The sequence below is a fragment of the Antennarius striatus genome, chromosome 19 (genome assembly GCF_040054535.1).
Source record: "Antennarius striatus isolate MH-2024 chromosome 19, ASM4005453v1, whole genome shotgun sequence".
NCBI classification, from domain to species: Eukaryota; Metazoa; Chordata; class Actinopteri; order Lophiiformes; family Antennariidae; genus Antennarius; species Antennarius striatus.
Genome location: NC_090794.1, coordinates 6523500 through 6550440, shown reverse-complemented (window position 1 = coordinate 6550440; position 26941 = coordinate 6523500). Strand labels below are relative to the sequence as shown.

General features: G+C 40.4%; 1 protein-coding gene across 1 annotated transcript; it reads left to right on the top strand.

The window, feature by feature from the left end:
- The first annotated feature begins 4752 nt into the window (after positions 1–4752).
- On the top strand, positions 4753–26609 carry emilin1a (elastin microfibril interfacer 1a). The gene is made up of 12 exons (XM_068341894.1): positions 4753–5115; positions 16523–16639; positions 18277–18482; positions 18848–18947; positions 19710–19818; positions 19898–20071; positions 21161–22438; positions 22856–23270; positions 23608–23733; positions 23898–23915; positions 24011–24145; positions 24937–26609. Exons 1-12 carry the CDS (start codon positions 5003–5005, stop codon positions 25254–25256), a joined length of 3111 nt encoding a protein of 1036 aa, XP_068197995.1. The 5' UTR covers positions 4753–5002; the 3' UTR covers positions 25257–26609.
- Positions 26610–26941: the final 332 nt, after the last annotated feature.

Sequence of the window (26941 nt, the reverse complement as noted above, 5' to 3'; positions counted from 1 at the left end):
CAAACACCACCCGCATTCAGAGTGTAGATAAAGGCTATAGAGGAAGTAGTGGGAGAAGATAGAAAAGGAATGGGGTACAATGGGACCAAAGAAAGGCCAAAAGAACACACGTTTCAAAGGTACACACAGCTCAGACTTCACAGCACACAAATATATATAGTATTTATATTGTATGTTGCTACAACAGAGAGACTTGTTTGTTTTGTTGAATGATTTAATCCTGCCTATTTATAATTGCTGATGACCCCCCCCACACACATAGGAATGTTAATCTTTCAAGGGACTTTGGTCAAGAGTCCACTGCCCCAGCCAACGAACGCCTCACAGCTGACAGGGTCGATCCATGCACATCCGAGTACTAGTCCTCTCTTTGAGGAGGATACAGTTAACCCAGAGCCCCCGGAGCGGAAAGAACTGAGCTTCCTGCATTATTTAGAGACGGTTAACAGTGCAACCACTCACCGATGAAAGTGAACCAAGCTAACTGTCAGGACAACTCTAACATCAAGGTTTACCCTGAAGCGTCTATGCGAACAAAGAAACAAACTGAAATTAATGCCCTACCACACTGTCATGGGTTCAGCTCACGGTGAACATGAGCTCCTGGGTATCGAACATAAACACTATAAGGGTTTTGGAATGGAGGGGGTCAAGATATGAAGACTTGAAAGTCATGGAAGGTGGCAACATGAAGTAACATCGCATGTTTTTGGCCTTAGACGAGCGTCTTATTGTAACTTCAAATGCTTTTCTCATTTTATAATTATTGTTCACTGGTTAACATAATTAAAAACAAAGTCAAGATTTTCTTGTGAACACGTCCCATTATTATGACTACGGGTCCATTTATACAGCTGTGGTTTTACCCACAGCAAGCCTTTGTTGAGTTTTGGCTACTAATTTACATGACAAATGCATTTTGGCTGATTGAATCTGGCTCCAGATTGTAATCGTTTGACGTGTGAAGAGGCAAAACTCCCCCTGAGTGTCAGAGTTCAAAATATTCAATTAATCAAAAGAAAAAATATTATCTATAGGCCGTACGGTTAACAATTCACTTTGCACCTGTCATGACACTGATAAGTAGGTCTGTTCTGTATAAAAAGTCAAATTTAACTAGTGAGTAAAGTGGAAAGTATTTGTTATGTAAATATAGTGTACGGGGGTGACTTCAGAGATATCTTTAGCCTTAGCTGCACTCAGGGGATTTTGTGTTACTGTAAGCTTCACAGTTTTTGTTCATTTATGACGATGACTTCCACAGCTGCACTTCAGGTAATCTCAATCTTAAAGGAGCAATCTATTTTGTCTCTCAAGGAAAAGTGGATTGAAAACGAATGAGTAGAAAAGCAGCATGGAACAAATCCTCCACAGTCAACAGTGTCCGGAATGATGGAGCATGGCCTGGACTGCACAGAGGAGTTGAATGAACGTGAGTTTGTTTGAAATGTGCAGCTGATAAACTAGGGGTACCTGTCTGGAAATGACACAAGTTCACAACAAAACTCTTCAACTGAAAGCTAGAGTAGCTTCCTCGTCTGATTCTGGAAACCGTACAGATAAATGCGGGTAAGCTTTTGGCCTCAATGAAGGAAGCAATTTAGGGAAAGGAATTTGGCTGAGATGAACAGGATGTGCCTGTGTCTATCTGCAGCTTGTCCAGATTAACTCCTTTGTAGATTCATGACATTTATAGTCAATAAACAGGGAGCAACAATAAAAAAAATAATATTTACAAGATCAATGCCATCCTTTTTCAGCACCTCTTTTAATGTGAATCCATTTGGATTCTTCATGTATCTGGTTTGTGTCAACGACCACATGGTTGGTGAAGACCTCTCTTTTATTCACAGTCTTATCACTTACACTGTAACCTCAGCCACAATTCATTTGAAAGGCAGAGGTACTACACATAATCAGTCACTGCAACACAGAAGAGAGGCCCCTCCATCACCAAATAGAGGTCATCAAAACAAAATCTGCAGTAGCACTTTTTGGCAACTATTTTAAAGAATTGTTTTAGAAAGAAAAAAGTTGAGAGGTTCGCGCACTGGGAATGCACTTAACAAGGATTCCAGTAGACTCTTCCTCACTTTATGTGTTTGCCAGATGTTTTTTTCTTGCAATCTGTCAACGGCATTAATATTAATAGAGTATTAACAGCTTAAGCGTATAAAAACCAGCAAGACAAACATCGCCATTACGAAACAAATGTGCTACAAATGGACTTGTCATGAAGTCTGTTTGACTGATATCTTGGTTCAGTGATGTTATGAATGCTGGACTTAAACACCAGTTTTATTGTGGTACATGATCAGGTCGTGGCGGTACAGTATGAATGTCCTCCACAGTTTGGGAGCCGATAAGTCTGTGACAGAGCAGCTGGGAGAGCTGATCCCATTAGTGGAATGATGGGAGGACTGCTTAGTTGAGCATTCCAGTGTGGTAGAAGTGGAGGAGATCCGCTGAGTAAAAATGAAAAACCAACTGGACGAACAAGGGAACTGTAGAAAATCAAATTAACCCTCTCGAACTTAGCACCAAAGAAAGAGTGAGTGTTCAGCTCTCACGGTTTGCCTTTTTGTTTTCTTTTGACTCTCAAATCTCCAAAAACTACTCTCTCATCATAGTTTGGTCCAAAGTACCCAAAAGTGGCTTAATAACTGTACTTCACTGAAAATGACTACAATGAAAAGAAATTCAAACTTGACTAGAGAAAAGTAAGAAAAACTGCTTTGATTGTGTCAGTCTATTTATAAGTGTTTGGCATGTTCACCAAGTTTGGATGGAGATAATGACAGGAAAGAGGTAGAGGGGAAATGAAGTGCAATATAAATCATGGCAAGGAGTCAAACTGCAGGAGTGTTACAGCATCAATCACACCTCAACAACAGCCTCCTTATCCAGCAGATAAGGTTTGCTACCATGAACTGTTTGTGTGTCAGAGTCGAGCTGTTAGATGTCTTCAGCTTCTCAGATTGGAATCTGCAAATGTGAGCAAAAGACAAACACAGTGTCTTAGAATGGACTGTGATAATGAGAAGAGAGTCAACAGGAATGCATTCATGTACGCAACACACACACACACACACACACACACACACACACACACACACACACACACACACACACACACACACACACACACACGTATAAGCTTCTGCTCAACTCGCGCACTGAAGGATTTTTATATTTAAATTATTTTACTTGCCAGATGATTTTCGTTCATAATTACTCAACACCGATGGCCACCAAAATAATATAAAATGAAATAAAAAAATAAAATAAAAGAATTTATAGCTTTTCTGAATCTTTCAGTCATATCAAACTATTCTGCTGATGGGTTTTGCTCAAAAATTGTGAAATGTCGCATTGTTGACTAATTGTTTATCTTTGATTAGTGGTGGACAAACGGTCTCAGTTTGACTTGTTTTACATTAAATCTTTAGAAAATAAGAAGACAAAATGTTGACTAAATATTTAAAAACATAGGTTATGCTAGGTTCAGCGCGCACAGGGGTCCGGACAAACTTTGTCTGATCTGACCGCCAGCTTTGTTTGCTAACATTAACTTTAGGCAGATATCGCTCAGCAACTGACCGAGGCAGTTCACTGATTTTTATGGCTACCCTTGTTACTTCTACATACAATATTAGGCCTTTCAGATATCCTTCAACAAACTAAATCAAGTAAGCCTGTTGAAATGTAATTGATGTAATTTCCTCTGAATAAATTTATAACGATTTTTGAAAAGTCTCATCATCAGTCTATCACAGTACTCTAACTGTATTGCTGAACAAAAAAGAACCTTGCAACCGTTGCAACCCTGTCTCTGGGAAAATGTGCTTATACGCAACTAAATTGCAACAGCGGATAGATTTGGATATGAAACATGATCACTGCTGGCTTATGTTAAAAGACAGTGTTTATTGGTCTGGATGAAAAACGTTTTGCTTGAGGGAAATATGTTTCTGTTTACCTGCTTACTAGAAGATCATCTCACTTATGAGAATAGAGTAAATGGGGTTAGGTAAAGGAAATTGTTTAATGCAGCAGATGATATGTGATAATTATTCTTTAAGAAAGCATTCAGTGATCATATTATTTAGGGAGATTATACTTGAAGAAACCAGCTGAAACCCAAATGGAATCCAGTCACTGGTGGTGGTGGCTGATGGCTCTGCAGAGATGGATGAAAAGAACGAGTAATTTTTTTTCCAACCCTAACCCTGATACCTATGTTAGAGGCTTGTTTTTGCTCCTATGGGTGGAAACTATGTGCTGAACGGTTTCCCATCCCTCCAATTCGCTCTGCCTTGTTAGAAGCCTGTCAGTGTGTCGCGTAGTCTATTAACTTAATACAAAAATATATTTCTTAACTTTATGATTCCCTTAATAATAATAATAATAACCACTACAAATTAAATGCAGCCTATGTAAATGTAAGAGAATATACTGAAAGTTGTGACATTCAAAGGTCGACATGCTATGAAGGAAAAGTTGTCTGGACCTCTTTGTATCTTTTGGATCGGTGTCATTATAGCATTAATAAAGTTGTCATTGGTGGAAAAATAACCTTAAAAATGCCAAGGAAGCAGTTCCTGTTGAATGCTGCTGAAATGGGCTGAACTGGTCTTTTAGACACAGAGGAGTCCATAAGGGTAGAGGGAGGGGGTGAGGGAGGAAGGAGAGGGAGAGAGAGAGAGAGAAGGGGGGGGGGGGCCCGATGCGGGCACGACTGCTGCTTGGAACCCTGACAGGAAACTTTCCTCTCGTCGCGCAGCTCCTCCACGGCCGCTCCAGCTCCAGTTTTACCTCCTGACATGCACTTGACAGGACTCTGCTGAGCTCCTCAGCCCGTCGCTCGGCCATGGCGCTCCATCTTCATCTGGAGACGGCGCAGCACTGAAGACAAACTAAATAAAGAGGACATTTCTGGGGACCCGCGCGTTGGTGGGATTAAATGACTTTTTTGTGTTTTTAACGCGCGCTGGAGACGAGGATGGAGACGCTCTTTTACCTGCTCGCTTTCATGTTGTTGGCCCGGGTTAGTTGGGGGTTAGGGTACGTGGAGTCCAGCGTTCAGACGGGTCAGAGAGCAGCCAGCAGACACAGGTAGGACCATCACTGTTTGTGTAAATGTAAGAGTAGTAGTTGTGTTCAGGGGTCAGGGTTCATTTATGCTTATCATAAATGAATTAACCACATGATTGTTGGTTCGTTTTCTAAATATGTCAGATTTATTTAATTAAAACTAGAATAATTAGCATTTTGTAACTTGACAGGTAATTTAATTGGAAGATGTTATCCGATGCTCTTTTAAATTATTTTTTTTTTGGAAACAAGTCATCTATTAATCCAGCCCCTCCGATTAATCAATAATGAAAATTATCATGATCTGAAACATTTTGGTAACAACAAATCAATATCAGTTCACGTTAAAGTGAATGAATGAATCAACATGACAAGGCTAAGGAATCTCTGTTGATGTGAGTCCATGAAAATTAGACATAAAAAAATCATAAAGTTTTATGTCTGGAGGTATTGGTGGCTTCCACATGCTCACTCACTGTGGGCACTCCCTGAATGGGGGGGTGATGGGTTGCTGGTTGTTTTTCTTTTTTTGGGGGGTGGGGGGGGGGGTGGGGGGGCTGGAGCTGGACAGGGGTTTAAAGGGATTTTTGCTATTTACTGTTTCATGGCCTCAAGTGAAACATTTCAGGAGGCCCAGAAATTTAGCAGCACCCCCAGCTTCAGCCTTGTTGGGGTTGAGAATATGTCATTCTTTCAAATGGCAGTCAAGTAAAGATGAATGGGCTCTACAGGGGAGAGAAAAGTCACTGGGATGCTGAATCTGAACTGGATCATTTATCCACAAGATTGACATTTTATAATGCTGGAATTTTAGAGTCAGATTTAGGGTACCCAGACGGCCATTTTTTTTTTTTGCAACAGTGATGAAATTCATTACATCTGAAAGACTTTTGATGAATAGGCACACATAAATCACAGATGGCTGTCGCTCATAAATCTGTTAATATTGTCAGTGAGCTAATGAATGTATATTTTTATTACGCTTTCGCAGCCCCGTAATGTTATTAGCGTGTAATTGAGCTTCTGCCTGAGGCCCCATGTGTGGATGACCTCTTCACCTCTATGCACAGATGAGAGTGTGTGTGAGATTGTTTATGTGCTTCTAAACTATGAAGGAGGAAGTTTTGGTAAAACGAAATGACTGATAATGTGTTTGTGTGTATGTGTGAATAAAAGGGGCCCAAGCAGAATGTCTGAGTTCATGAACAGACCCATGTGGTGGATGTCTGCCTGCATGTGTTTGTACTTAGCCTGTGTGTGTGTGTGTGTGTGTGTGTGTGTGTGTGTATGTGTGTATGCAAGGTAGGCCTGGCTTCTGGGAGCTGAGCTTCTGCAATATGAACTTCTATCAGGTTTCTCTCTGCACTCCGTGATCCTGCTATTGCTGCTGTTTTATTGTGGCTCTTTATTGCATGATGAAACTCAACTGTTGCCTAGAAGAAGTGAGTGATTAGAAGTCAAGACAACGATGAGTAGAGATTAGAAGAAGGGAGTATCTGATTAAGGAGATATAAGTAAGAGATGACATAAAGTACAAAGAAGCTGGAAAGACAAAATAAGACAAAAGACAATGTGGAGAGAAGAGAGGGCAGGAATAACAACAGATGAAAGGGTGAAGAAAGGCTGGGAGGAGCAAAGTGACAAGAGACAGAAGTCCTCGGTCCTTCAGTTCCTCCCCCTGCTGAAACTGGTAAGCTTTGAAGGAGTCAGGATGGCTGACACACAGGCACACACACACACACACATACACACACAAACACAATGTAATGCATCGTGGAGAAGAATGCGTCGGCCCATGGCAATGCGGTTTGCCCTTCTGACATGTGTTGAACTCAGTTGATCTGTTTGGACAGATGTGTGAAGTATTCCATAAGTGGTAAAAGTTGTTGAATGAACTGAAGACGTCCAGCAGAGTCTTATTGGGATCCCAGGAGGACCCAGAGCTATCTGACACATCTTCGGCCAAAATGTCAAAGCTCATCATTATTCACTTATCTCCAGACAGCGATACAGGAAGAGAGAAGGAACTGAGTGTTTGGGGATGGATGCTGTTAAACTGATGTGTTAAGACTCATGTACAGTTTAGAAGACAGGACTGAATTGAAGCTAGAATGATACATACTGGCATCACCTCGCTGTCATTAATCACACTTATTCCCTCTTCTACACACATTACTTGTATGAAGACATAGGAGTTCCAGATGTTGTGTTGGTACAGCTTTTGTAATTGTTTAAAACAGATCTCCAGTACAGTGGTGCTCAAAGCCAGACACACAAAGAAATGTTTTGCCTAGTTTAGTGTGGTAGTATCTGACTGACCTGCAGAGATTCCTATCATCAGCACTACTCAAAAACTCAGCAATAGACAAGGTGGAACACCCTTGTCCAAAATCAACAGTAGACCAGCCTTGACCTTGTATCATAACAAATTAACAATTCAGTGACTTTTGTTGCAGTGGGAATGCTGACAATGCCAAATTATTCGGTATTTAAACATGTTTTCAGTGCTCGTAATGAAATGTGGGAGGTTGGCTTTCATCTACAAGTAACAGTGATTGAGTATCCTGTTGGGTTAGTGGTCTAAAGATACAGAGAAAAACATTTTGTAATTAATTCACTTTAAAAAACTGGAGTACACAAATTCAGTGAGGAGAATCGAGTGGATGAAGCAAAGATAATACTGCAGCAGAAAGTCTTTACCTTTCTTCTTCTTCAGCGAGATTGAAGAGGGAGATTGAAGTGCATCTGTTCTGAGCAGCATCAGATACACAGTATATCAACGCCATTGAGTCTAGACATTGGTGGTGGTGGTGGTGGTGGTGGCTGATGATTTGGCTGATACTGCTGAAATGATGAAGCTGATGAAGTCAAAGATGTGCAACGGTGCTACTGATAAAGGAAACCAACCAATGAGAGCAGTCAATATCACCATGAACAGGCTCATAAACTGAAAACAGGAAACTAAGACTGTGCATGAATGAGAAACATGAAAGAGAGGACTTTAAAGTAGATAGAAATTGTTTTCCTGACTGAACTTTCACCAGAAAGTCATTTGTCCTCAGTGACTCCAGTGCAGCAGAAGATCTTATGCTGAACAGTCTTCTGCTGTGGTAACTCTGTAAGCTTAATTGGCTGCAGAAACCCACTGTGGGTTTGTTGGAATGTCTCAAAATTTGTCCTGTGTCAATCACCAGGAAAAGAGTAACAGGAAACTATTAGTTCAAGCTACAAAAATCAGATATAAAGTAAGCATTGTCCTGGGTTGAACTTGTGATCTGTTTATTTTATCCATCAATTCAGGTCCCCTGATCAAAAATTGTAGATTAAAATGCCAGTTTATGAAATTGCTAAACATTTCAAGAATGATGACTTGCTGTAACTGGTCTATAAATAAAGGTTCTAGTGTCTAGTGGCTCTGTGGATAATGTTGGCATGTCAGCTCGTTGGACAGGAGATCCAGCCATTTGGTCTGGACTGACATTTGAAAAACAGCCATTGGAGAGACCTTTCCTCTACAAAAACCTACTCTTTTCCACAGAAGCCCATAATGACTTAGATAAGGAAAGCAAAGGGGACCGAACTGAATAATTGAATCGAAACATGAAAAATACAGGGACTTAAATATAGATAACCCTATGAACTTATTAGGTATGACACCAAGCTTGGTGCCATGACCGATGTCATCTGTTGGAATCAAGTTAAATAAGAGTACAGATACTTTGTAGTCTTGTGCTTGTGCTTGACTATGCCACATTTTGGCAAATGTGGCATAGTCAAAGTAAGACCATGGAACCCTGGCAACCATGATGAACAAGTCAAGTCTTACTGGTGAGAGCCTTGTGAGGTCGACATATACGGTATACATGCTTGTGGATTGATGGACGGATGGATGGATGTCTATTTTTATGGAGGTAACCAGCCCTGCTTTGAGCAAATCTGACTTTATCCATGGGCCGGTTCCAGGCATGGTGCCACAACATGCCCAAATTAGGTGTGTAAAAGACTGCACTCTACCAAAGTGATGGTGTTCCAAAGAACACCACTGCACCAATTAGATGAAAATGGGATTGTCTGAACTGTGGAAAGTATCCAAATTCACTTCATCTGCGTGAGTTTCTGCATTTTCCTAATTAGTCCGGCAAACAAATCTCTTTGTCCATATTATAAAGAAAGTGTGGGAAAAGGGATTATTTCCAGCTGCGGTCATTGTTAACAAATTACAACAGTCCCTTGCATGCATTTCATCAATGACGACTGAATTTAGTGTGTTTGGATAAACTGACTTTTAGATTCCATACTAATATTCCACAAGCATGAACAATTAAACTATAAAGTTCTTCTCACCTGAAGGAATCAATGCAACAGCAGCTGAACCTCCAGGATAATGAAGATGTACCTGCATGAGCAGTCTGTACTATTTAAAGAAAGGAACTGAGATTTTAAGGCTTTGAGGAGTCTTGTGTCTCGAACGCACGTCTCCATAAATGGCTAAAATTCAAGTCAAACAAAAAGCCCCTTCAGACCCCTGAATGCTGACACATTGCTAAAGCAAAGGGCAGTATCATGGACATTCTCCGTTTATCTTCATGACTGCCAGGCTAAACAATCAGAGAGAGGTTTAAACAGTCACATTGTCCCTTGATGTTGGGTCAAGTCCCAAATGGAAAATGGTGTGTGTGTGTAAAAGTACATTTTAAGACAGAGAGACTGGAGGAATGTGTGTGTCTGCCGTTTTAGTGTGGTTGCCTGTCGTCATGCGATTACTGAAGCATGAGTGAGTGCCCTCGAGTGTGTATGTTGTCATCAGTGGCGGTCTGTGTGCTTTTCAGTGTGTGTACAGGGGTATACCTTTACAAGGACGTTAGAGGGGTGCTTGACCTTTAGGTCACAGTTCAAACAAGGGGGACACACCCCTTTCCATCTACTTATTCTTGTCGCTGTCGAAGCCTTCCCTTGAAGCCAAATGACAGATCCCTCAACAATAGGCAGCGCCAAGTGATTTCTTTGTTCAAGTATTAAACCTCAACTCCCCTTTTCATTCCTTCTTCCGCCCACTTACTCTCCATCTCACTTTTGTCACCGGCTGTTCTGTCTTTGACCAAAATTCCTCTCTGTCAGACTCATGCCGAGATGGTGTTGAGTAAAACGGAGTTGGTATGTGGAAGCTGAGATGTCAAACTTCCTGTTTCATTATGAAGCATCAGCCCTTTTATAAGAAGGTGAAATTTATAGGGAGCTAAAGTGATGCTCAGACAGGTGTAAGGGTTCCACTCATACTGAGTTACAACCCAGTAAATAGAAATAAGACAGAAGCAATGGAAGTTTCACAGCGTGGTACCTGGCAGAGAAGTAATGAAAGCGTTGTTTATGTGTCTGTAGAAGAGGGACACAGTGTGTTTGTGTTCATTCACATGCATGTAAATGTGTTTGGGCTTGTTCCCCAGTTCTTCTGGGAACACCTCACATAAAGTATGAACTGAAACAAGTCTTGATCCACAAACACAACCCCTTTACTATTTAAAATTTTTTTTTCTATTTCTTTTTCCTGTGTGTCCATGAGAACACAGTCTCACTTAAATGTGAAGGCTGCTACAGTCAATCTTTGTGTTTATAACAATCACACCAGTGCATACACAAAAAAGAAGTGGCTTGTGGTGAGGACCAAAGACAACCATCACTAGCTTCCTTTAACTATAAAGAGATTTATAGCATATTTCAGCTCATTGTTTTTGGGTTTTACAGCCTGCAGTTTTATGCCCTCATTACTTCCATCAGTGTTCAAACATCACAGCTGCTCTGAAATCGCTCTATGAGTTTTGTCTCAAAGAAACTTGTGAACATATTGGAGCAGTCAAACGAAAAGTCCTTAAAAATTCATTGGATAGCAAAAGCAGAGTGAACATTGGACTCGCCTTTGCCATTGGGACAAACAACTTCAAATGAGTGATAAAGTTGTTCTGTATGCTTTTCTAACATGTTCAACAAATCAACTTCAAGTTTGGTAAACGTTGCAGCTTTTTGAAGCCTGAACAGCAGTTAATGGCTCTTTTTTCTGGTCTTTTTTAAATGAGCACAAAGTTGTGTCTGTAACAACACCATACACATTACTGCTGAGTGTTTGACTCTTATTCAGTGATTGACAGACCAAGAAGTAATGTATAAGACTATGACAGCACATGAAGATGAGGCCAGTCGGCTAGCAAACATGAATGAATGAATTCTTGAATAAAATGTTTTTGTTTTAATTGTGACATCAGAAAATGATTTTATCCAACCAACATCGCAAAACCTTGTGACCATGAAGGCATAGTTTCAAGTTTGTTATGTACACTTAAACTAAATCAGTATTGTACAAACTTGAGCGTGTATCCTGCAGAAAGTCTTGGCTCTCTGAGACGATGAAAAAAAAAATCTGCAAGTCAGAGCTACCTTACTGACCTGCCGAGAATGCTCACCTCTAATCTTCCCGTCAGCCAGTTCATGCCTATATAGTATAGTATATGAATGACCACCAGCTGGCTTGCCAACCTTATGGTCTGAGACCATAAAATATTTAAAATGATAGTGTGCCCTAATTCTGACATTCATAAAGCTCATCAAATAAATGTAAGAGGGTCATTTTAGGTTTATTAGGAGATCCGTGGGTTTTGCATGTAGATTTGACTGGTTCAAGAACATTGTTGAGGTGTTTCCACACTAATATGAACAAGTTAAAATGACTGTGTAAGAAAGTGACGATATGAACTAATGGCCAGTTAATTACCGGTAGTCTTTTTATTTGTAAGTACAACTCCCACTGCCTGGAGGGATTCTGGACAGATGTAATCGCTTCCCCTGCTTTATGATGTTTACTGTGACTGTTGACCCCAAGACCTTACCTAATGGCTGCAGCAGCGTTGTACCTCTGATCTAACTTGCTTAACAGACTTAACTCCACAGCTATGCTTTTGGGGACGTTGACCACATGTGGATATGCAACCAGTTTGACATTCATCCTTGGAGTCTTTCCAGTGGCAAAAAGTCTGATGCAGATTCTTTGGTTTTAGAGGAGAGATGGCATTAAGCGTGAGTAATAACTTGTAGGTTTGCCAATCTACGTCTGGTTAACTCTCTCTCCTCTGAGGGGGAGCAACACAATCACTTCCAGAAGTTTTTATAATGGAAGCATGAGACAATCCCAAATGGGGCTGATCATTACCCAAAATCTCAGCCTGACATACCCTCTTCTAGAATTACAGTGAAAGGTCTTTAAGCATGAGGCAGCAGACAAAAAGAATGCTTAAACAGCTTGAAACATGAATTTCATGTCAGAATTTATAGATCAATGTTCTACAAATTTACACTGTTATCAAAAAAATTTGTATTGTACATGCCGGAAGTGGATTGTTTACATACAGTGGAATATTGTGCTGCTGATAGACTGAATGAAACAGGGAGATTAGCTGTTGACAATACCAATGAAGGGACATGAAGTTCTCTCTGCTTCCTAGATTAGCTTCTTAACTGGGTTCTTAATGTTTGATACACACAGTTTTATAACGCTATGATATGCTTGTTAAAGTGGAAACAGCAAGTTAGACCCCATATTTATTTTGCGTGTCATCTGTTACTGGAGGAATGGGCATATAGTATGTTTGTTATGCTGTGAGTGTGCCCATAAATGTATTGAAAATGTGCACAGTCGAGTTCGTGGACTTTCAACTTAGTCATTTCTCCACAGCCGTTTGGATTATTGAGACTTTATTAGATTTACTGTTTGAAATGCTCTACTCATGCTGGTTAAAGAGAAAGACAGGAGGAAAAGACAAGGAGTTTAGGAGCTTCAATGTTGTTTTGAGGCTATCACCCATACAACTGAATACTTGCATGCATGCATTCAAAAAGAACTTCACTGGGCTCTTTTATGAAGGGCATACGCCTAGGAGCAAATGAACAAACACCCACAGACACTCTTTTTCAGTGCAAAACTAATAGTCATCCTCTTAGAAATAGAAAAGGCTCCTCTGAAGAATTTCATTAGAGGAGAGGCTCAAATGGAAAGATGGAAAATGAACAGGCAGGGAACACTGGTGTTCGGAAGATGCAGAGATGGAGAGTCGTGTATTTGTGCATGTGTATTCGTGCATGAATTCATGTGTGTGTTTGCTCAGTGATAGAAAAAATATGGTTTATTTATGTATGATGCAGTGTCTGTTCTCCATCACCACGATATGGTGTGAATGTTCCTTTATCTGCTTAGTCTGTGACCCTGAGTGTCAGTAAATCAGAATAATAGATCGATGGAGGGAGGCAAAAATAACACGATGAGGTTGTATGGGTGCGAAACAGTGCTCTTTTGATTTATGACAGCTGTCGTGCTTTACACGCTCCCCTTATCCCTTTTTTATCGGTCCAACTCCTGATGGGAATGGTACACCACTGCTGCTTAGAAACTATGTCCAACATACACAATCTACAGTAGAAAAAATTGTAGCAACAACCCCAGCAAGCTGTCACACAACATAATGCAATAAGGATTGCTGTGATGGACTCCAACATGCAAGAGGGAGAGACAGCTGCTGAGGAGCCCTGACTTCAGCAGATTTTAGATGTGTGGTGGCAGAGTTTCTTTCAGAGCGCAACCAACCTCTGAAAGAATCATTACACACATGTAACCCACCACAGACTAACAAAGCAAAATATATTATAGTTTCATACATAGCTAGAGGAGATCATGTGAATTGCTGTGAAAAGCCACAAATGTTTGGAAAGGAGGTTACTGTAGGAATACGTCAGCTGGATGATATTCACTCATGCCCACATTGGGTTGATTCCAGGCTGATCTCAGTCCCTCCAAAATAAGTAATTACTCTAATCAGCTCTAAGCAACATGATATACCGTAAACACAGAAAAATGCACACAATGACATGTTTCTGCTCTGGATTTTTATCTACAATCTATTCTTTTGCAAGAAACAACCAACACACATTTTGCTGAAAGCGACAGCTACAATGTAAATGAGCATCACACACACAGCATATCTCAATTTGAATTAAATTGAGATACAAATGTTGGATTTTTCTTCTTTTAATGTTAAGCAGATTTGTGCTAATTTGGCACCTTTATGAAAATAAACTGTTATGATGCAGGCTTTTAAATCACACTGTGAAATTGTGCCCTGGACAAGTCAACAGTTCATTACCGGGTCACACCTTCAGGCTATTTAATCTCAACAATTCACCCCTGCTGTATGCTTTTGGACTGTGAGAGGAAAGCACAGGTCCTGGGGGGAAACCACACAGAAAAGTCCAGAGTTAGATTTACAACCCATACACTTTTTGTTGTGAGCCATGGCTGCAACTTTTGAAAAATAATACATCACTTCCTGTTTATTCTATTGTACCAAAATCAGCTGTAATTCACATACAGGGCAGTTTTGGTTACTTTGCCTGTTGGTTTAGGTCCATGCTTCCACTCCAGTACATTGGACTGAATGGTCTTTTGTTTGTTATACTTACAGTATCGACACATGATGTTTATTTCCATGCAGTCCTCATTACTCCAATAATCCAACCACAATTCTTAACTCAAGCATAATTATTTGTGGCTGTTAGCACCGAGGAAAGCCATTCATATAGATGCAGGCTTCAAGCCAGAGGTATCTGTATGGTTTCACAAAAATGGAAAATATAGGTAAGCCAACGATGTGAATGTTCCTCATGACTCCTGTTAAAACTACCATAATTTGATAGTCAATTAATCCTTTTCACATGTGCTACAGTAGCAAGAGGAACAGAAGTTCATGAGGGTCAGGGGAGGATTGATATACCCCTTCTGTCAGTCAGATAAGATCTGGAATGAAGGGGAGGATCATGGTCTTGGGGCATCAGGGGAGATATGCAGTCACACAAGGGAGGGAGAAAACATGTGAGGAAATGACAAGAGAGCTGGATTTACAGAGATGTATAAACAGCAGGTGGGGAGGCATGAATAAAGAGACAAGGGCAAAATCAAATGACAACGACAAGCTGCTGAGTGACTGAAGCCTGACAGACATAAGGCCACGGGATGGTAAGCTGCTGATTGACCCTTCAGCATCAAGGACCTCCTTGTGTTCTGCATCTTCAAACCCTTCATAGCTTCGCTCAGATGAATTTTAGAGAGACACTAATTGATCCTAATAACCGCTGGGGAAAGAGTGGTGAACGAGGGTTCTGGGTAAGACAGAATGATGATGGAAAGCGACTGAAGGACGTCTTGAATCTCTCTGCAGTTGTTATCCAGAGAGCAATCTTAGGGTCAGGAGAGGTTAGAGAGATGGGGATGAGCTGAGTTGCATATGGGAGTCTGTTCCTTTGTGCCTTTTTGAGGTTTAAAACTAACTTATGAAGACATTTTTGTTTCATGGAACATATTCAGATTGATTTCAGCTCATATCATTTGTTATTTTCTAGAATGAGTATCGGTGTCAGGCGTTTATAATTTAGGATTGAAAGACATTAAAACTGCTTTAATCATTCAGTTCTGTTAACAAATTGCCAAATGTAATGTCTCAAATCTACTCGTATTGACTTTCCACTGCTAATCCAGGCTCATAGAGCAGCTGTTTTCAGTTAAACAGCTCTGAAAGCCCTCTGTGCTCTGCTGGCCAGCACCGACAGCAGCAAAGGTACAATATGGACAATCTGGTGAATACGGTGGAGCGTCCACCAGCTCTGAGCTGCATTACCATTAGGAGTTTGTTGATTGTCAAAACTAGATATAGGAATTAATAAGAAGTATGTGGGAAAGGTGGGACACACCTATGAAACTTAAACACAGGACTTTTCATTCTTCAAGTGAAATCCATAAAACTTAATTTCTCAAAATTATGAAGCATTCCTTTACTTCCTCTTTGGAGCTTTTCAAATTATTATTATTATTATTTTTTTTTTTAAAATTTTTGTTTAAATATCTTAAATGACGGAAGGCTACCATAGAATTTCCCACATCTGACATATCAGAAAATGTATCTTTACTATTATATTGTTTGTAGAATGTGTGTAAGCAATTCATTTATGTTCATTTTCAGTATAAACATTTTAAGTGCAAGTGTGTGTCCTTGTATGTTGTGCTGCCGTGGTGGTGGTGGGGTGTTCAATGGCCGTCATTGTTGCAAACATACATTCATCCTCTAATGATCTGACATTTCTCTTGAAAGCTGTATAGAATAATCAGTCAGGGGGTTGAGATATTGATCTCTAACCTCACAGTGGAGCCACGCAATCAATAAATGACCTGAGTTTTAGTTATGAGTTTTTCAGTTCTCTTGTCTTTATGTCTGGAAATGAAAAGTGTATGTGTGTAAGAGGACTATTATGTGTGCTGACTGATTTTTCTGGTAAGCTGCGTAACATCATACAGTCATTCATTTGTCATTTCCTTCTGCTTATGTGTGTAATATCACAGGAACTGGTGTGCCTATGTGGTTACACGCACTGTTAGCTGTGTGATGGAGGATGGGGTGGAGACGTACATCAAGCCAGACTATCAACGTTGTACCTGGGGCCAATGTCCTAGAGTAGCGTGAGTACTCATTAGTTTCTCCTCTGAGTCTCTGTTTCTAGAATCGGACTAATCTGTATTTGCTCTTACTCCTCCAGTTTCCTGATCTCACTTCCACAGAACTTTGTCTCGCCTACTGTGCTCATCCATGTTCTCCCCCTCTTTCCTGTCTGTGGACAATAAATACACTCAGCCCTTTTCATTTTCTTTCCGTTTTCTCTCTGGAGAGTCTGGTCTGCTTATGACTGGATCTGTTCGTAGCCAGAATGTCACTACAGACGTAATTACAGCCCAGTTTTTGGCTGATTGATCCCAAAAGTGACGTGTTGGTCTCAAACTCACACATAATAATGTGGTACTGCTCCAGTAAGCCTTAAGCTAATCCTATTTCAGTACTGGGAGATATCCAGTATTAAAAAAACTGGATGAAATTTAGTGGAAGGATTTGTTGAATGATATTTCCACATGTGGAAATTATACCTGATAATGAACATTAAAGAAGCACTCCTGATGATCATCTTCTTTTGAAGTTTTTCTTACATTTGACCCTGGCCTGGCATCTTGATCCCCGTGCTTGCCAGGGGCCTCGGCTTAAACCAGGGATATACTGAGAATGAGTGGTTCCAGGTACCACAGTCTGGTCTTCTGCCCTGCAAAACAATCTCTTCTTCTTATTTCATCTCTTTTCTTACTCCTTTCTTTCTCTTTTTCTAACTCAACCACCTCCTCCTCTGGCCTTTTCTCCAAGCCCTGTTTTTGTTTTTCCTTTGAGAGTTCTGCAGATCCTTTTTTCTCACGCTCTTGGAGCAGGGAGCTGGAAGATGAAATCTTTTCTGTGGCACAGAAAAGCCCTGCAATACCTACAGTGATGCTTGTGGGTTGGCATAAAGGAGAAGAACGTGCTAAACTTTTACAGTCGTGGCCTGTTAATGGGCCTGTGACGCTGCCATAAATCTTTATTTGAGACTTCCGGCCAATTCTGGTCTATTTAGTGCTTTATTACTGAAACAATCCTTTCAGCAGAATAGTAACATGACATATTGCATCTACAGAATCATCCAAATAAAACATTCATGTGTCTTAAGAAATCCATACTAGGAAATTAAGATACAGTGCTGACTAGATTAAATTGATTTCTTTTGAATAGTTGGACGAAAATACATTTCGAGTTTACAAAAGACTCTGCATCTTTCACCACTAGATTACTTTCAGCTATTTCCAGACGTCCAGTGAATCAGTTATATCAACATACATGTCAAAAGTGTAATGTGGTGATATTCAAGACAGGGTTCAGGGTCGTTACTTGCTTATCTGACAATTTGACAATGTTAAAAGTTAGTCTACTAGAAGAATGAGGAGATCTCTACATTAGAGGATTGAACAGTGGATGTCTGTGAATGTTTGTGAAAAAGTTCATGGCAATTCATCCTGTAGTACTGGCCAGTTGGACCACTTCATTATCCATAGATGCTTTCTTAGTACTGAAAAAGTGAAGTTGTGAGTCTAAATTTAGAAACACCAGTTTGATGTTGAGTCATGAGTCCACGCCATCAGTAAATCTCAATTAAATCTCAAGTCAAGTCTCAGTTTTTAAGGATTATATAATTAAGATTAGGACTGGGGAACTCATGAAACTAAAATGGATGTTTTATCCGCAGCTATCGCACATACAGGAGGCCACGCTATAAGGTAGCTTACAAGATGGTGACAGAAATGGAGTGGAAGTGTTGTTATGGCTACTCTGGAGAAGACTGCCAAGATGGACCAAAGGTGACCACGGACACTCAGGTGAATGGAGGGCGACCCCGAGTCACGCAGACGGGCTACAACACGGGTGGTGGTCAGAGAGGAGAGGGTAGAGATGGTAAGACGGCTCAGAAAATATGGCTTTATGTTATTAGGATGCTATTGGTTAGTTTTGTCTCCATCTATTCTGAATCCCAGAGATGCCACACTGATTTTAAAAAGAGTTTGTTTGAATAATTTTAAGCTAAAATATTTGACATCACTACTAAACTAAATGTTATCATGTTAATAGGTAATACTACTCTTTAAGAAATAAGGAGAACTCACAGTGTCTACAAACTACAGTGTATACCTGCAACCTATAAGCATGTCCTTCTGATTTTTGTGTATTATCTTATTTATGTACCTACATTGTTGAGTAGTGAGTACAAATTCTTAAACATTTCCCTTCTCACTGACTGTTATTCCTGTCTTTGCCTTCAGGTGACTCTGAGAGAATAAGACAGCTGGAGGAAACCATCCGCAGTCTGACCAAAGACCTGCACAACATGCAGACCACCATTCAAGGAATAAACCAGAGGCTGTACGTGAACAATCAATACATTTTGTACATGTTTTATTTCATGGTCTGCGTTCACCAGCTCATCAAAGTCTAGGTTATACTCAGGAAACATTTTGCTCCTCTAGTCGGACTGACATCATCTAGTTCTCTAATGAATGCGTTATACTTTATTTCAGGAGGATGTGCTACTTTATTTCCATATAACAAGTGAAGTGTAAAAACAAAATCTGAAAAGGATGCAACATAAATAATCTTATTACATCCCGCTTCAAAGCAGTGATGCATTGTAATTTTCAGTGTTCATGTGTTTGTCCATTCGTTCATTTGTTCTTTTGTTCATTCGTTCATTCGTATGTCCACCAAATATCTTTGCAACCGTTGCAGATAGAAAGATGAAACAAAAAGTAGATTACTCGGGCGGCAAAGGGGATGAAAATGAGATGATGAACTTGCACGCAGGAACCGGACAAGATAGATTATAGACCATAGATCACTATGCACTAGCTTTGATCTATGGTCAAAGCTAGTGCATAGCTTTGACCTATCCTGAAAGGTCAAAGCTATGCACTTTTCAGGTACTACTTTGAGGTTACCCTGACCTACCCTTCACGGGATGTTGCAGTCTCTGACTGCCTTGTTTGCTCTTTGAGTTCAACCATGCACAAGAAAATCCAGCTACATTAACCAAACTCTCCCACATCCTCTCCACCTGTACATACTGCTTTCCTGTATACACATGCCTCTTTTTTACGATAACTCAATTCCAACTCTACTTCTGTGTAGGCCTGGTGTGAATGGGGCTATCGTTCCTGCTGATTCAGCTCAGCCCCACATGAAGGAAACCATCAACAACATACAGACGAAGCTGGACCATCTCTACAACAGGACGCAGGTAAACAACATCCTCACATCTAAAAATTCAAATGCAACAGTCACCATTTTACTTTACATGGATACATTTGCCTGTTCAGGTTCATGACCAGACGCTGCTCACCATCAACAACCACCTGGTGAATGGAGGGGGCAATGAACTGGACGGAGTGGCCGGAGGAGGGGGAATTGGGGGAAATCAGCTGACTACTCTGAAAGAGGAGATACTGACGGAGTTGGAGAGGAGGGTGTCTCTGTCCTGTTCGGCCTGCCAGGTGAAGCTCATATTTGCCACTTGCAGGTGAAAATATAGTAAACGGGAAATCCTGTAGCTTTCTGAAGCGCATACATCTATGGCCAGATGATCCTACATTCATCTTCTACATCTTTCATCTTTTACCTACGTGGTGCTCCATAACTAACAAACCAACAACCAAACACTAAACTTACTTTCTCTAAGGCCAGTCAATCCTATACTCATCTAAGCTTGAATGTCCCATGTCCAAACCTGCCACAAAGTTTTGTAGATATTAGTTCAATAGTTTTTGCTTAAGTAAGGCAAATACTGAAAAACATCTCATGATGTCAGAGAAAGTTGAAAACAATTTTTGGATCTGGGCTCCTTTTCCGGAGCCATGGTTAAATTTAGACTTCATTCCTGGCCAGCGTTCAGTTTGGATTGTTGTTGCACACTCTGTTAAAAGTCCAAAAAATAAATAAATAAAGATATTATTGGCTGGTCTCCCGTCTCCTTTGAAGACATTTACAGGACTTCATACCAATGCACAAGCTTTTTCACAAACTTAAAAAAAAAGAAAAAGTACTTAAACATATTATACAAAGTGATTTGGAAACCATGAAAGGACAGTGTGATTTCTTTACCGCTGAAACTATTTAATACTTGTAGTACACTGCAGTTCCGTTGTATCTCTAGTTTGCACTGCGCATCTGTACAATATATTGAAAAGTGTTGGGGATTAGGAGCACAAAATTTTAAACAGATAACTTCAAACAGAAATCTTTGAATTTTGTAAACCATCCATGTGTGCTATGCAGTAGCTCCACATAAGATAAGAAGTATATTATTCATTGAAGTTGAAAAAATAAAACAACATTAGTTCAGATTAAAGTGGCTTCTGATTAGATCTTCCAGTATGGGTTTGTAGGTGAGCAACTTACAAGGGGGCTTGTGAAAATACACAGAAGGTAAATTACTTTCAAGTCAAACAATCAGGGATGTAGAAATATTTTCCCAAAAAATAGTTCTACAGAAGAAACTTGACATCATAAAATTATAACTGATTGAAGCTACAAAAAGAGCTATAAAAAATAATCACGCATTGTGTAATCCCTGCTGATCTTAGGCTGGTGTGGAGGACCTGAGGCGCCAACAGCTGGAGAACAGAGAGCGGATTCAAGCTCTGGAGAAGCTGATTGGCTCCATGGACCAGCACCTCAGGCAAAGCCTGGACATCACCCGCACTGAAACTGAACGGTTCCAGACCTGCTGCAACACAGTCACTGAGATTGAGAAGAGGTTGTCTAATGTAGAAGTCCGTGTCACCTCCACCTCCAACAAGTGTGACACTATTAAAGGACGGCTGGACAAGGAGCTTGGTGGGACAGGTGGAGGAAAGGGAAGAGTGACAGAGGACAGGTTGAATGGTAAACTGAGAGAATTGGAGAAGAGATTGAACAACACGGTGAGAAAGACAGAGCAGAGGTGCACTAACACTGGCAGCAATGTGAAGGACAGTGTCCAGAGAGACATCACACAACTGCGCAACTCCGTCCTAAGTCGACTGGATGACCACAGCTTCAAGATTGGAAAAATAGAGCTGGATGTGGCTGTTCTCGGTGATACAGTCACTGACCACAGCCGGCGTCTAAGTCACATCGAAAACATCACAACTTTCCTTGACAGAAGACTAACGTCGACAGCAAACATGTGCAATGAGACCTGTGGGCCTAATGGAAGAGGCCGTAAGACTGATGACACGGTGAAAACCTTGGAGTGGAGGGTTGTGGCCAACCAAGAGGAGATCCAAAAGTTTGACACCAGATTAAAAGACTTGTCTGTGTCGGGGGACTCGCTGTTCGACACAGTGATCAACTTAAAAGATGATATCAAAAAAATCATTGATGTGACAGGGGAGAATGGGGAGAATTTCAACCGGATTGTCACAGAGGTAGAAATATTGGGTCGGGATTTTGAGGACTGTTCTGTTTGTACCAGTGTAGAGGTGGACTTACGATTGTTGGCCAACTCCACCATGACTGGCCTGAGCAAGTGCCAAGCAGACCTAACAGATTTGCGGAGAAAAGTCAACTCAGGTGAGTCCGCATGTTCTCAGGTGTGTTCCAACCTTCAGGAGGAAGTGGGACGGCTCAGGGAGGAAGTGGAAGAGTGTACTGGACAATGTAAAATCAACATAGATGACCTCAGAAAGCGTCTGGACGGTCACAGTGTCCACAGCGGTAGATTAGGAGGAAATCTGAAGTCGATCCAAGGAGAGCTGGCCGGGGTCATGGTCACGTTCAGCTCCATCAACAACACTCTGAAGGGCCTGGGAAGGACTGTACAGACACATGGGAACACACTGACTGATCTGACCAGTACCAAGGATGACATCATTGCTGAGGTAAGATGATGAAGATGATGATGAAGGTAGTGTGATTTCTATTAATGCTATCATTGTTATGACACGTCATGTATTATATTTGTCCTTCGTGATGCTTCAAACTGAAGTTATGTAAAATGTTCTTCAAGTTAATCACATTTTGGGGGACTTTACAACAGAGCACAGCTTACAAAATATACATGCTAACAATAGCACGCTAACCTGTTTAAATTGGCGATGCTAGGTGAGTTCTTCAAGGAATTTACACATAATAACTTTATAATTAGGAGAAAAATTCAAGCATATTACAAATGGAATGTTTCAGATACCATAGAAACAGAAATTGGAGCAAAGATTGAAAAGATGTTTATTTATACCAAAGCTTTGTCAAAGAAATTATCACATACTCATGAACTCTGTATTTACATTCTCTACAAGGTGGACCATTTGCAAAAGGAACTGACAGACCATATTGATGACTCCAAGATTCAATTTGGCAGTTTGGGTAAAGAGATCCAAGTAATTAGGAGCAACTTTATGACAGAGGTAGGCGAGTGCCGGCGGATCAGCGATGGCCTGGATAAAAGAATCTTCAAACTGGAGGGGGTGTGCGCACACTTCGACTCTTTGTCAGACAGCCTGGAGAGGATCAAGGAGGGTCTGAACCGGCATGTGTCTGGGCTGTGGAGCTTTGTTAATGGACTAAATGTCACCGTGATGTCTCAAGGAGATCTCATCGACAATATCCAGACTGTCCAGCTGGAGAGAATCCATTCCAACATACACAGACTTAACTCCTCATTGGTGGACTTGGTCAAAAACTTCCACAATTTCATAGAGCAGGACTTCATGGGTGAGTCACTCGGGATGGAGTGCATGGGATTTGACTTTTGGATAATGCATAACACTCAAGAGAAGGGAGGCAAGGTCAGGGGGATGGAAAAATAGACCAAAGAAAGAATCCAGGCTGTCATCCTGAGAAATGCTAACTTAAAGAGTCTATTAAGTCTGCAATCCATCTGAAAGAGGAGTTATAGTATACGCAAGGGTAAAGGTCACATCCTGAGTCACACCAGTTAGAGATCTTAGCTTGTTGGCTAAATATACAGTTTTTAGGATCCTAAAAGAAACTATGACTGGTAACTTGACTAAAGAAGATGTTCCCCAAAATTAAAATTGTTCTTCTCCAGGTCCACCTGGTCTACCAGGCCCCCAAGGAGAGAGAGGTCAGCGTGGAGCTCAGGGTCCTGTCGGACCCCAAGGCAGGGTGGGACTTCCTGGTCGAGAGGGCAGGCAGGGACCAGCTGGCCCCCCAGGTGAAGGCAACAGACCTTTATTTAAGGGTTATTTAAATGCAATATTTATTATAATAATATTCACAATGATTTAGTGGTTTGTGTTTTTCATACCCACGTATGATAGAATAAAAGATGACACATTGTTTGATGATTAATGGGCTGGTTTTACTTTTTTTCCTCAGGTCTAAGAGGTGAACAGGGTATGTATTAAATAACAATGAATCAAAACATTCAAGATTTTTGTCATTACCTCCATTCCATACTAACTCTTAATCTGTGACTCCTCCCTGTTCAGGTCCTGCAGGTTCTGATGCCCACGTCCCACGCCTCTCTTTCTCTGCTGCACTGACTCGCCCGATGAGAGGTTCCGGAACCATAGTGTTCAATGAGGTCTTTGTCAATGAAGATGATGCCTATAATTCCAAAACCGGTGAGCTATAGATCATTTTAAATGAAGTATAAATTTACCGATGTTTAAAAAAACAACCTCTTTCCACTGTAAGAAGTCATTTGTGTTATCTAAGCAAATAGTGAACCAAATCTGTTTTTTATGGATTGATTTGGCTGGAGTGAGAGACAAATCCCTCAAGACATTGTGCATGTCTTGAGAAAGATCAACATCAAGGACCATTTTAAATTCCTCCAGTATTTCAATATTTTATGAACTTTTCAACTTTTTTGCAAATCTTTCCTATCATCATGAAAAAAATGAATTTTTCCCTAAGAAGTGGTCCCTTCACAAAGTTAAGGTAAAAGTGTGAATTACATTATGCCACCATATCAGTCAATATAGTAGTTAATAGATGGTTCCACTGTGATGACATTCATAATTAGAAACAGGACCTGAAAAGAATCTCACCTAAAAAAACTCAGGAAAATTGGCCTGAGTCTTGTTAATATCGCTAAGATCAACAGACTGTCTTGCAAAGACTGGAAGGAGAGCCGGGCTTTATAAACTGAAGAGGTGATGCGATGATGGGGAGCAACTGTGCCAGCAGCAGAGGGGGTGCAGGTGTGCAGATTGTAGGTAGAGCAGGAGCGGTTGCCAGACCCACACACAGGGACCAGAAAAAGAAGAGGAACAAAACAAAAACAAGACAATAAAACGAATCCAGGCACCACCATTGACTCCTGAGGAGTCAGTGAGAAATAAAAATCAAAGAAAACCTATGTTAATCATGAAATAAAAATAATGATCTATTTTCTTCTTCCATCCTCCAGGTTATTTTACAGCTCCAGTGAGTGGGAAGTACTTCTTCAGCGGGGTTCTTACAGGACATAAAAACATGAGGATTGAGGCTGTGCTATCCAAGTCCAACACGGGTGTAGCTCGAGTGGATTCAGCCGGGTATCAGCCTGAAGGTTTGGAGAAACCCATGGCAGAGGTGAAGCACATCCCTGGTGCTTTGGCTATCTTCAACATCATCCTGCCAATGGAGGTGGGGGATACAGTCTGCATTGACCTTGTCACTGGCAAACTGGCTTACTCCTCTGAACCCTTGACCATCTTCAGTGGTATGCTGCTTTATGAGACCATTTGATGGGACATGGTCTCACTAAAATAAGCTTGTCTGAGTGAAACTTTCAACATGAGAACATCTAATTTGTCTGCTGGACTGAAAGAGCTGAACAGGCAAAGAGACTGAAGTAACTGGACTGGAATCATTCAGCGAGGAAAAGATTACTTTATGTTTTTCTTGAAGTCATAAGAAGGAAGAAACTGTATTTTAAACACACAATCATTTCATGTGTGTTTCTCAGCTTTTAAGAAAACATTGAGAGCAAAGAGTCATGTTTTTTTTAAAAAATTCTATGTTGTTTTCTTCAAAGAAAAGCCACTGCAGGGTTATCCTATGATTCCACATTTAATGCCATGCTATAAACTTGAATTATTTACTGATAGCCTTCAGAGTTTACTTGTAATAATGAAAGGAAATTCTGTAAGATGAAAGAATTTGATGGCTTTGGGGACTGTCTGTTTTTTCGTGTGTGTAGTCCACCCACAACATATCAAAAGTTCAGAGTTTATGACTGTCTTGTCTTTGTGTTCACATTTTCAGTTTGACCACAACTGAATTCCCAGAAACATACTGCTGAATGCCAATTGTCTTGGAATAAAAGTAGAATGATGTAGACCAAGTGGATGCAGTCCAAACCACTATTCTTTAGGAGGAAATGCTCAAATTAGGTCACCAACAGTTCAATTGACAAACCACAGGATTTTATAAATCATATAACAGAAAAACAATAAGACCATTTTAGGACATTAACTCTGCCCAGAGGCAGAGATGGAAGATGGCCAAGTGGGAAGAATGAGGATGCTTTGCGTCCTAATTTGGCCCATCTAAATTGGTGGAGGATTAAGTTATTATCAGTCTATTTTACATTGGATTTTTTTTATGCAGCGCTAACAACACAGAATACAGCTGTACAAACCTTTGAATCTATGCTACCCCACCACCCCCTGAAAACATACACTTAAAACCTTTAAAAGTCTAATTCTAATCAGTGTAATTATGTCTCCAGAAGAAAATGCATGATATTGTAAATGTAGATATATTTGAATGGATTTTGAAAGGAACATTGCACTTTTGCAGGTATCTGCAGATAATTTCTGTAGATTGGGCCACACATTGTATGATATTTACGTCGTAGTGGAAGTAATATCAGTATATGCAGGTTTGCAATCACTACATATTGGTTTTTGCAACCAGCAGCAGTGTAATTTTATCTGTTTCTATAGATTACATATTCATGAAAGAATGTAAATATTTTTATCAGTTTGCCCTTATAAGATTTTTTATGAGTTACCACTTCACTTTGCCAGGTACTGTACATGTTTTGTATGTTTTTGCCACACGTGTGCCTGAAATACAGATGCAAAGTTTTACACCGCTGATGTCGAGAGTGTCATTTTTATCTGGATTATGTGCCTTTAAACAGTGAGTATGGGTCAGTTTTGCAGGTTATATAATATAGCTTCAGACCTTTTGTAATGCTGTACCTCAGTGACACCTTGTGTTCAGTATCACAACACTCATATTGTAAGATTCCTGCTGAAAACCCATAAACGTTATGAAGTCCTTTGCAGGAAGAAATGCCTTTTGTCTGCTGTTGTCTTTATGGAATAATTGCTTATCATTTGCAATTACATGTTTCTTCATGAGCTGCTTTAGACTCCATAGCTACCATTCCACTGTCTCTAACAAAAACAGAGCTAAGTAAA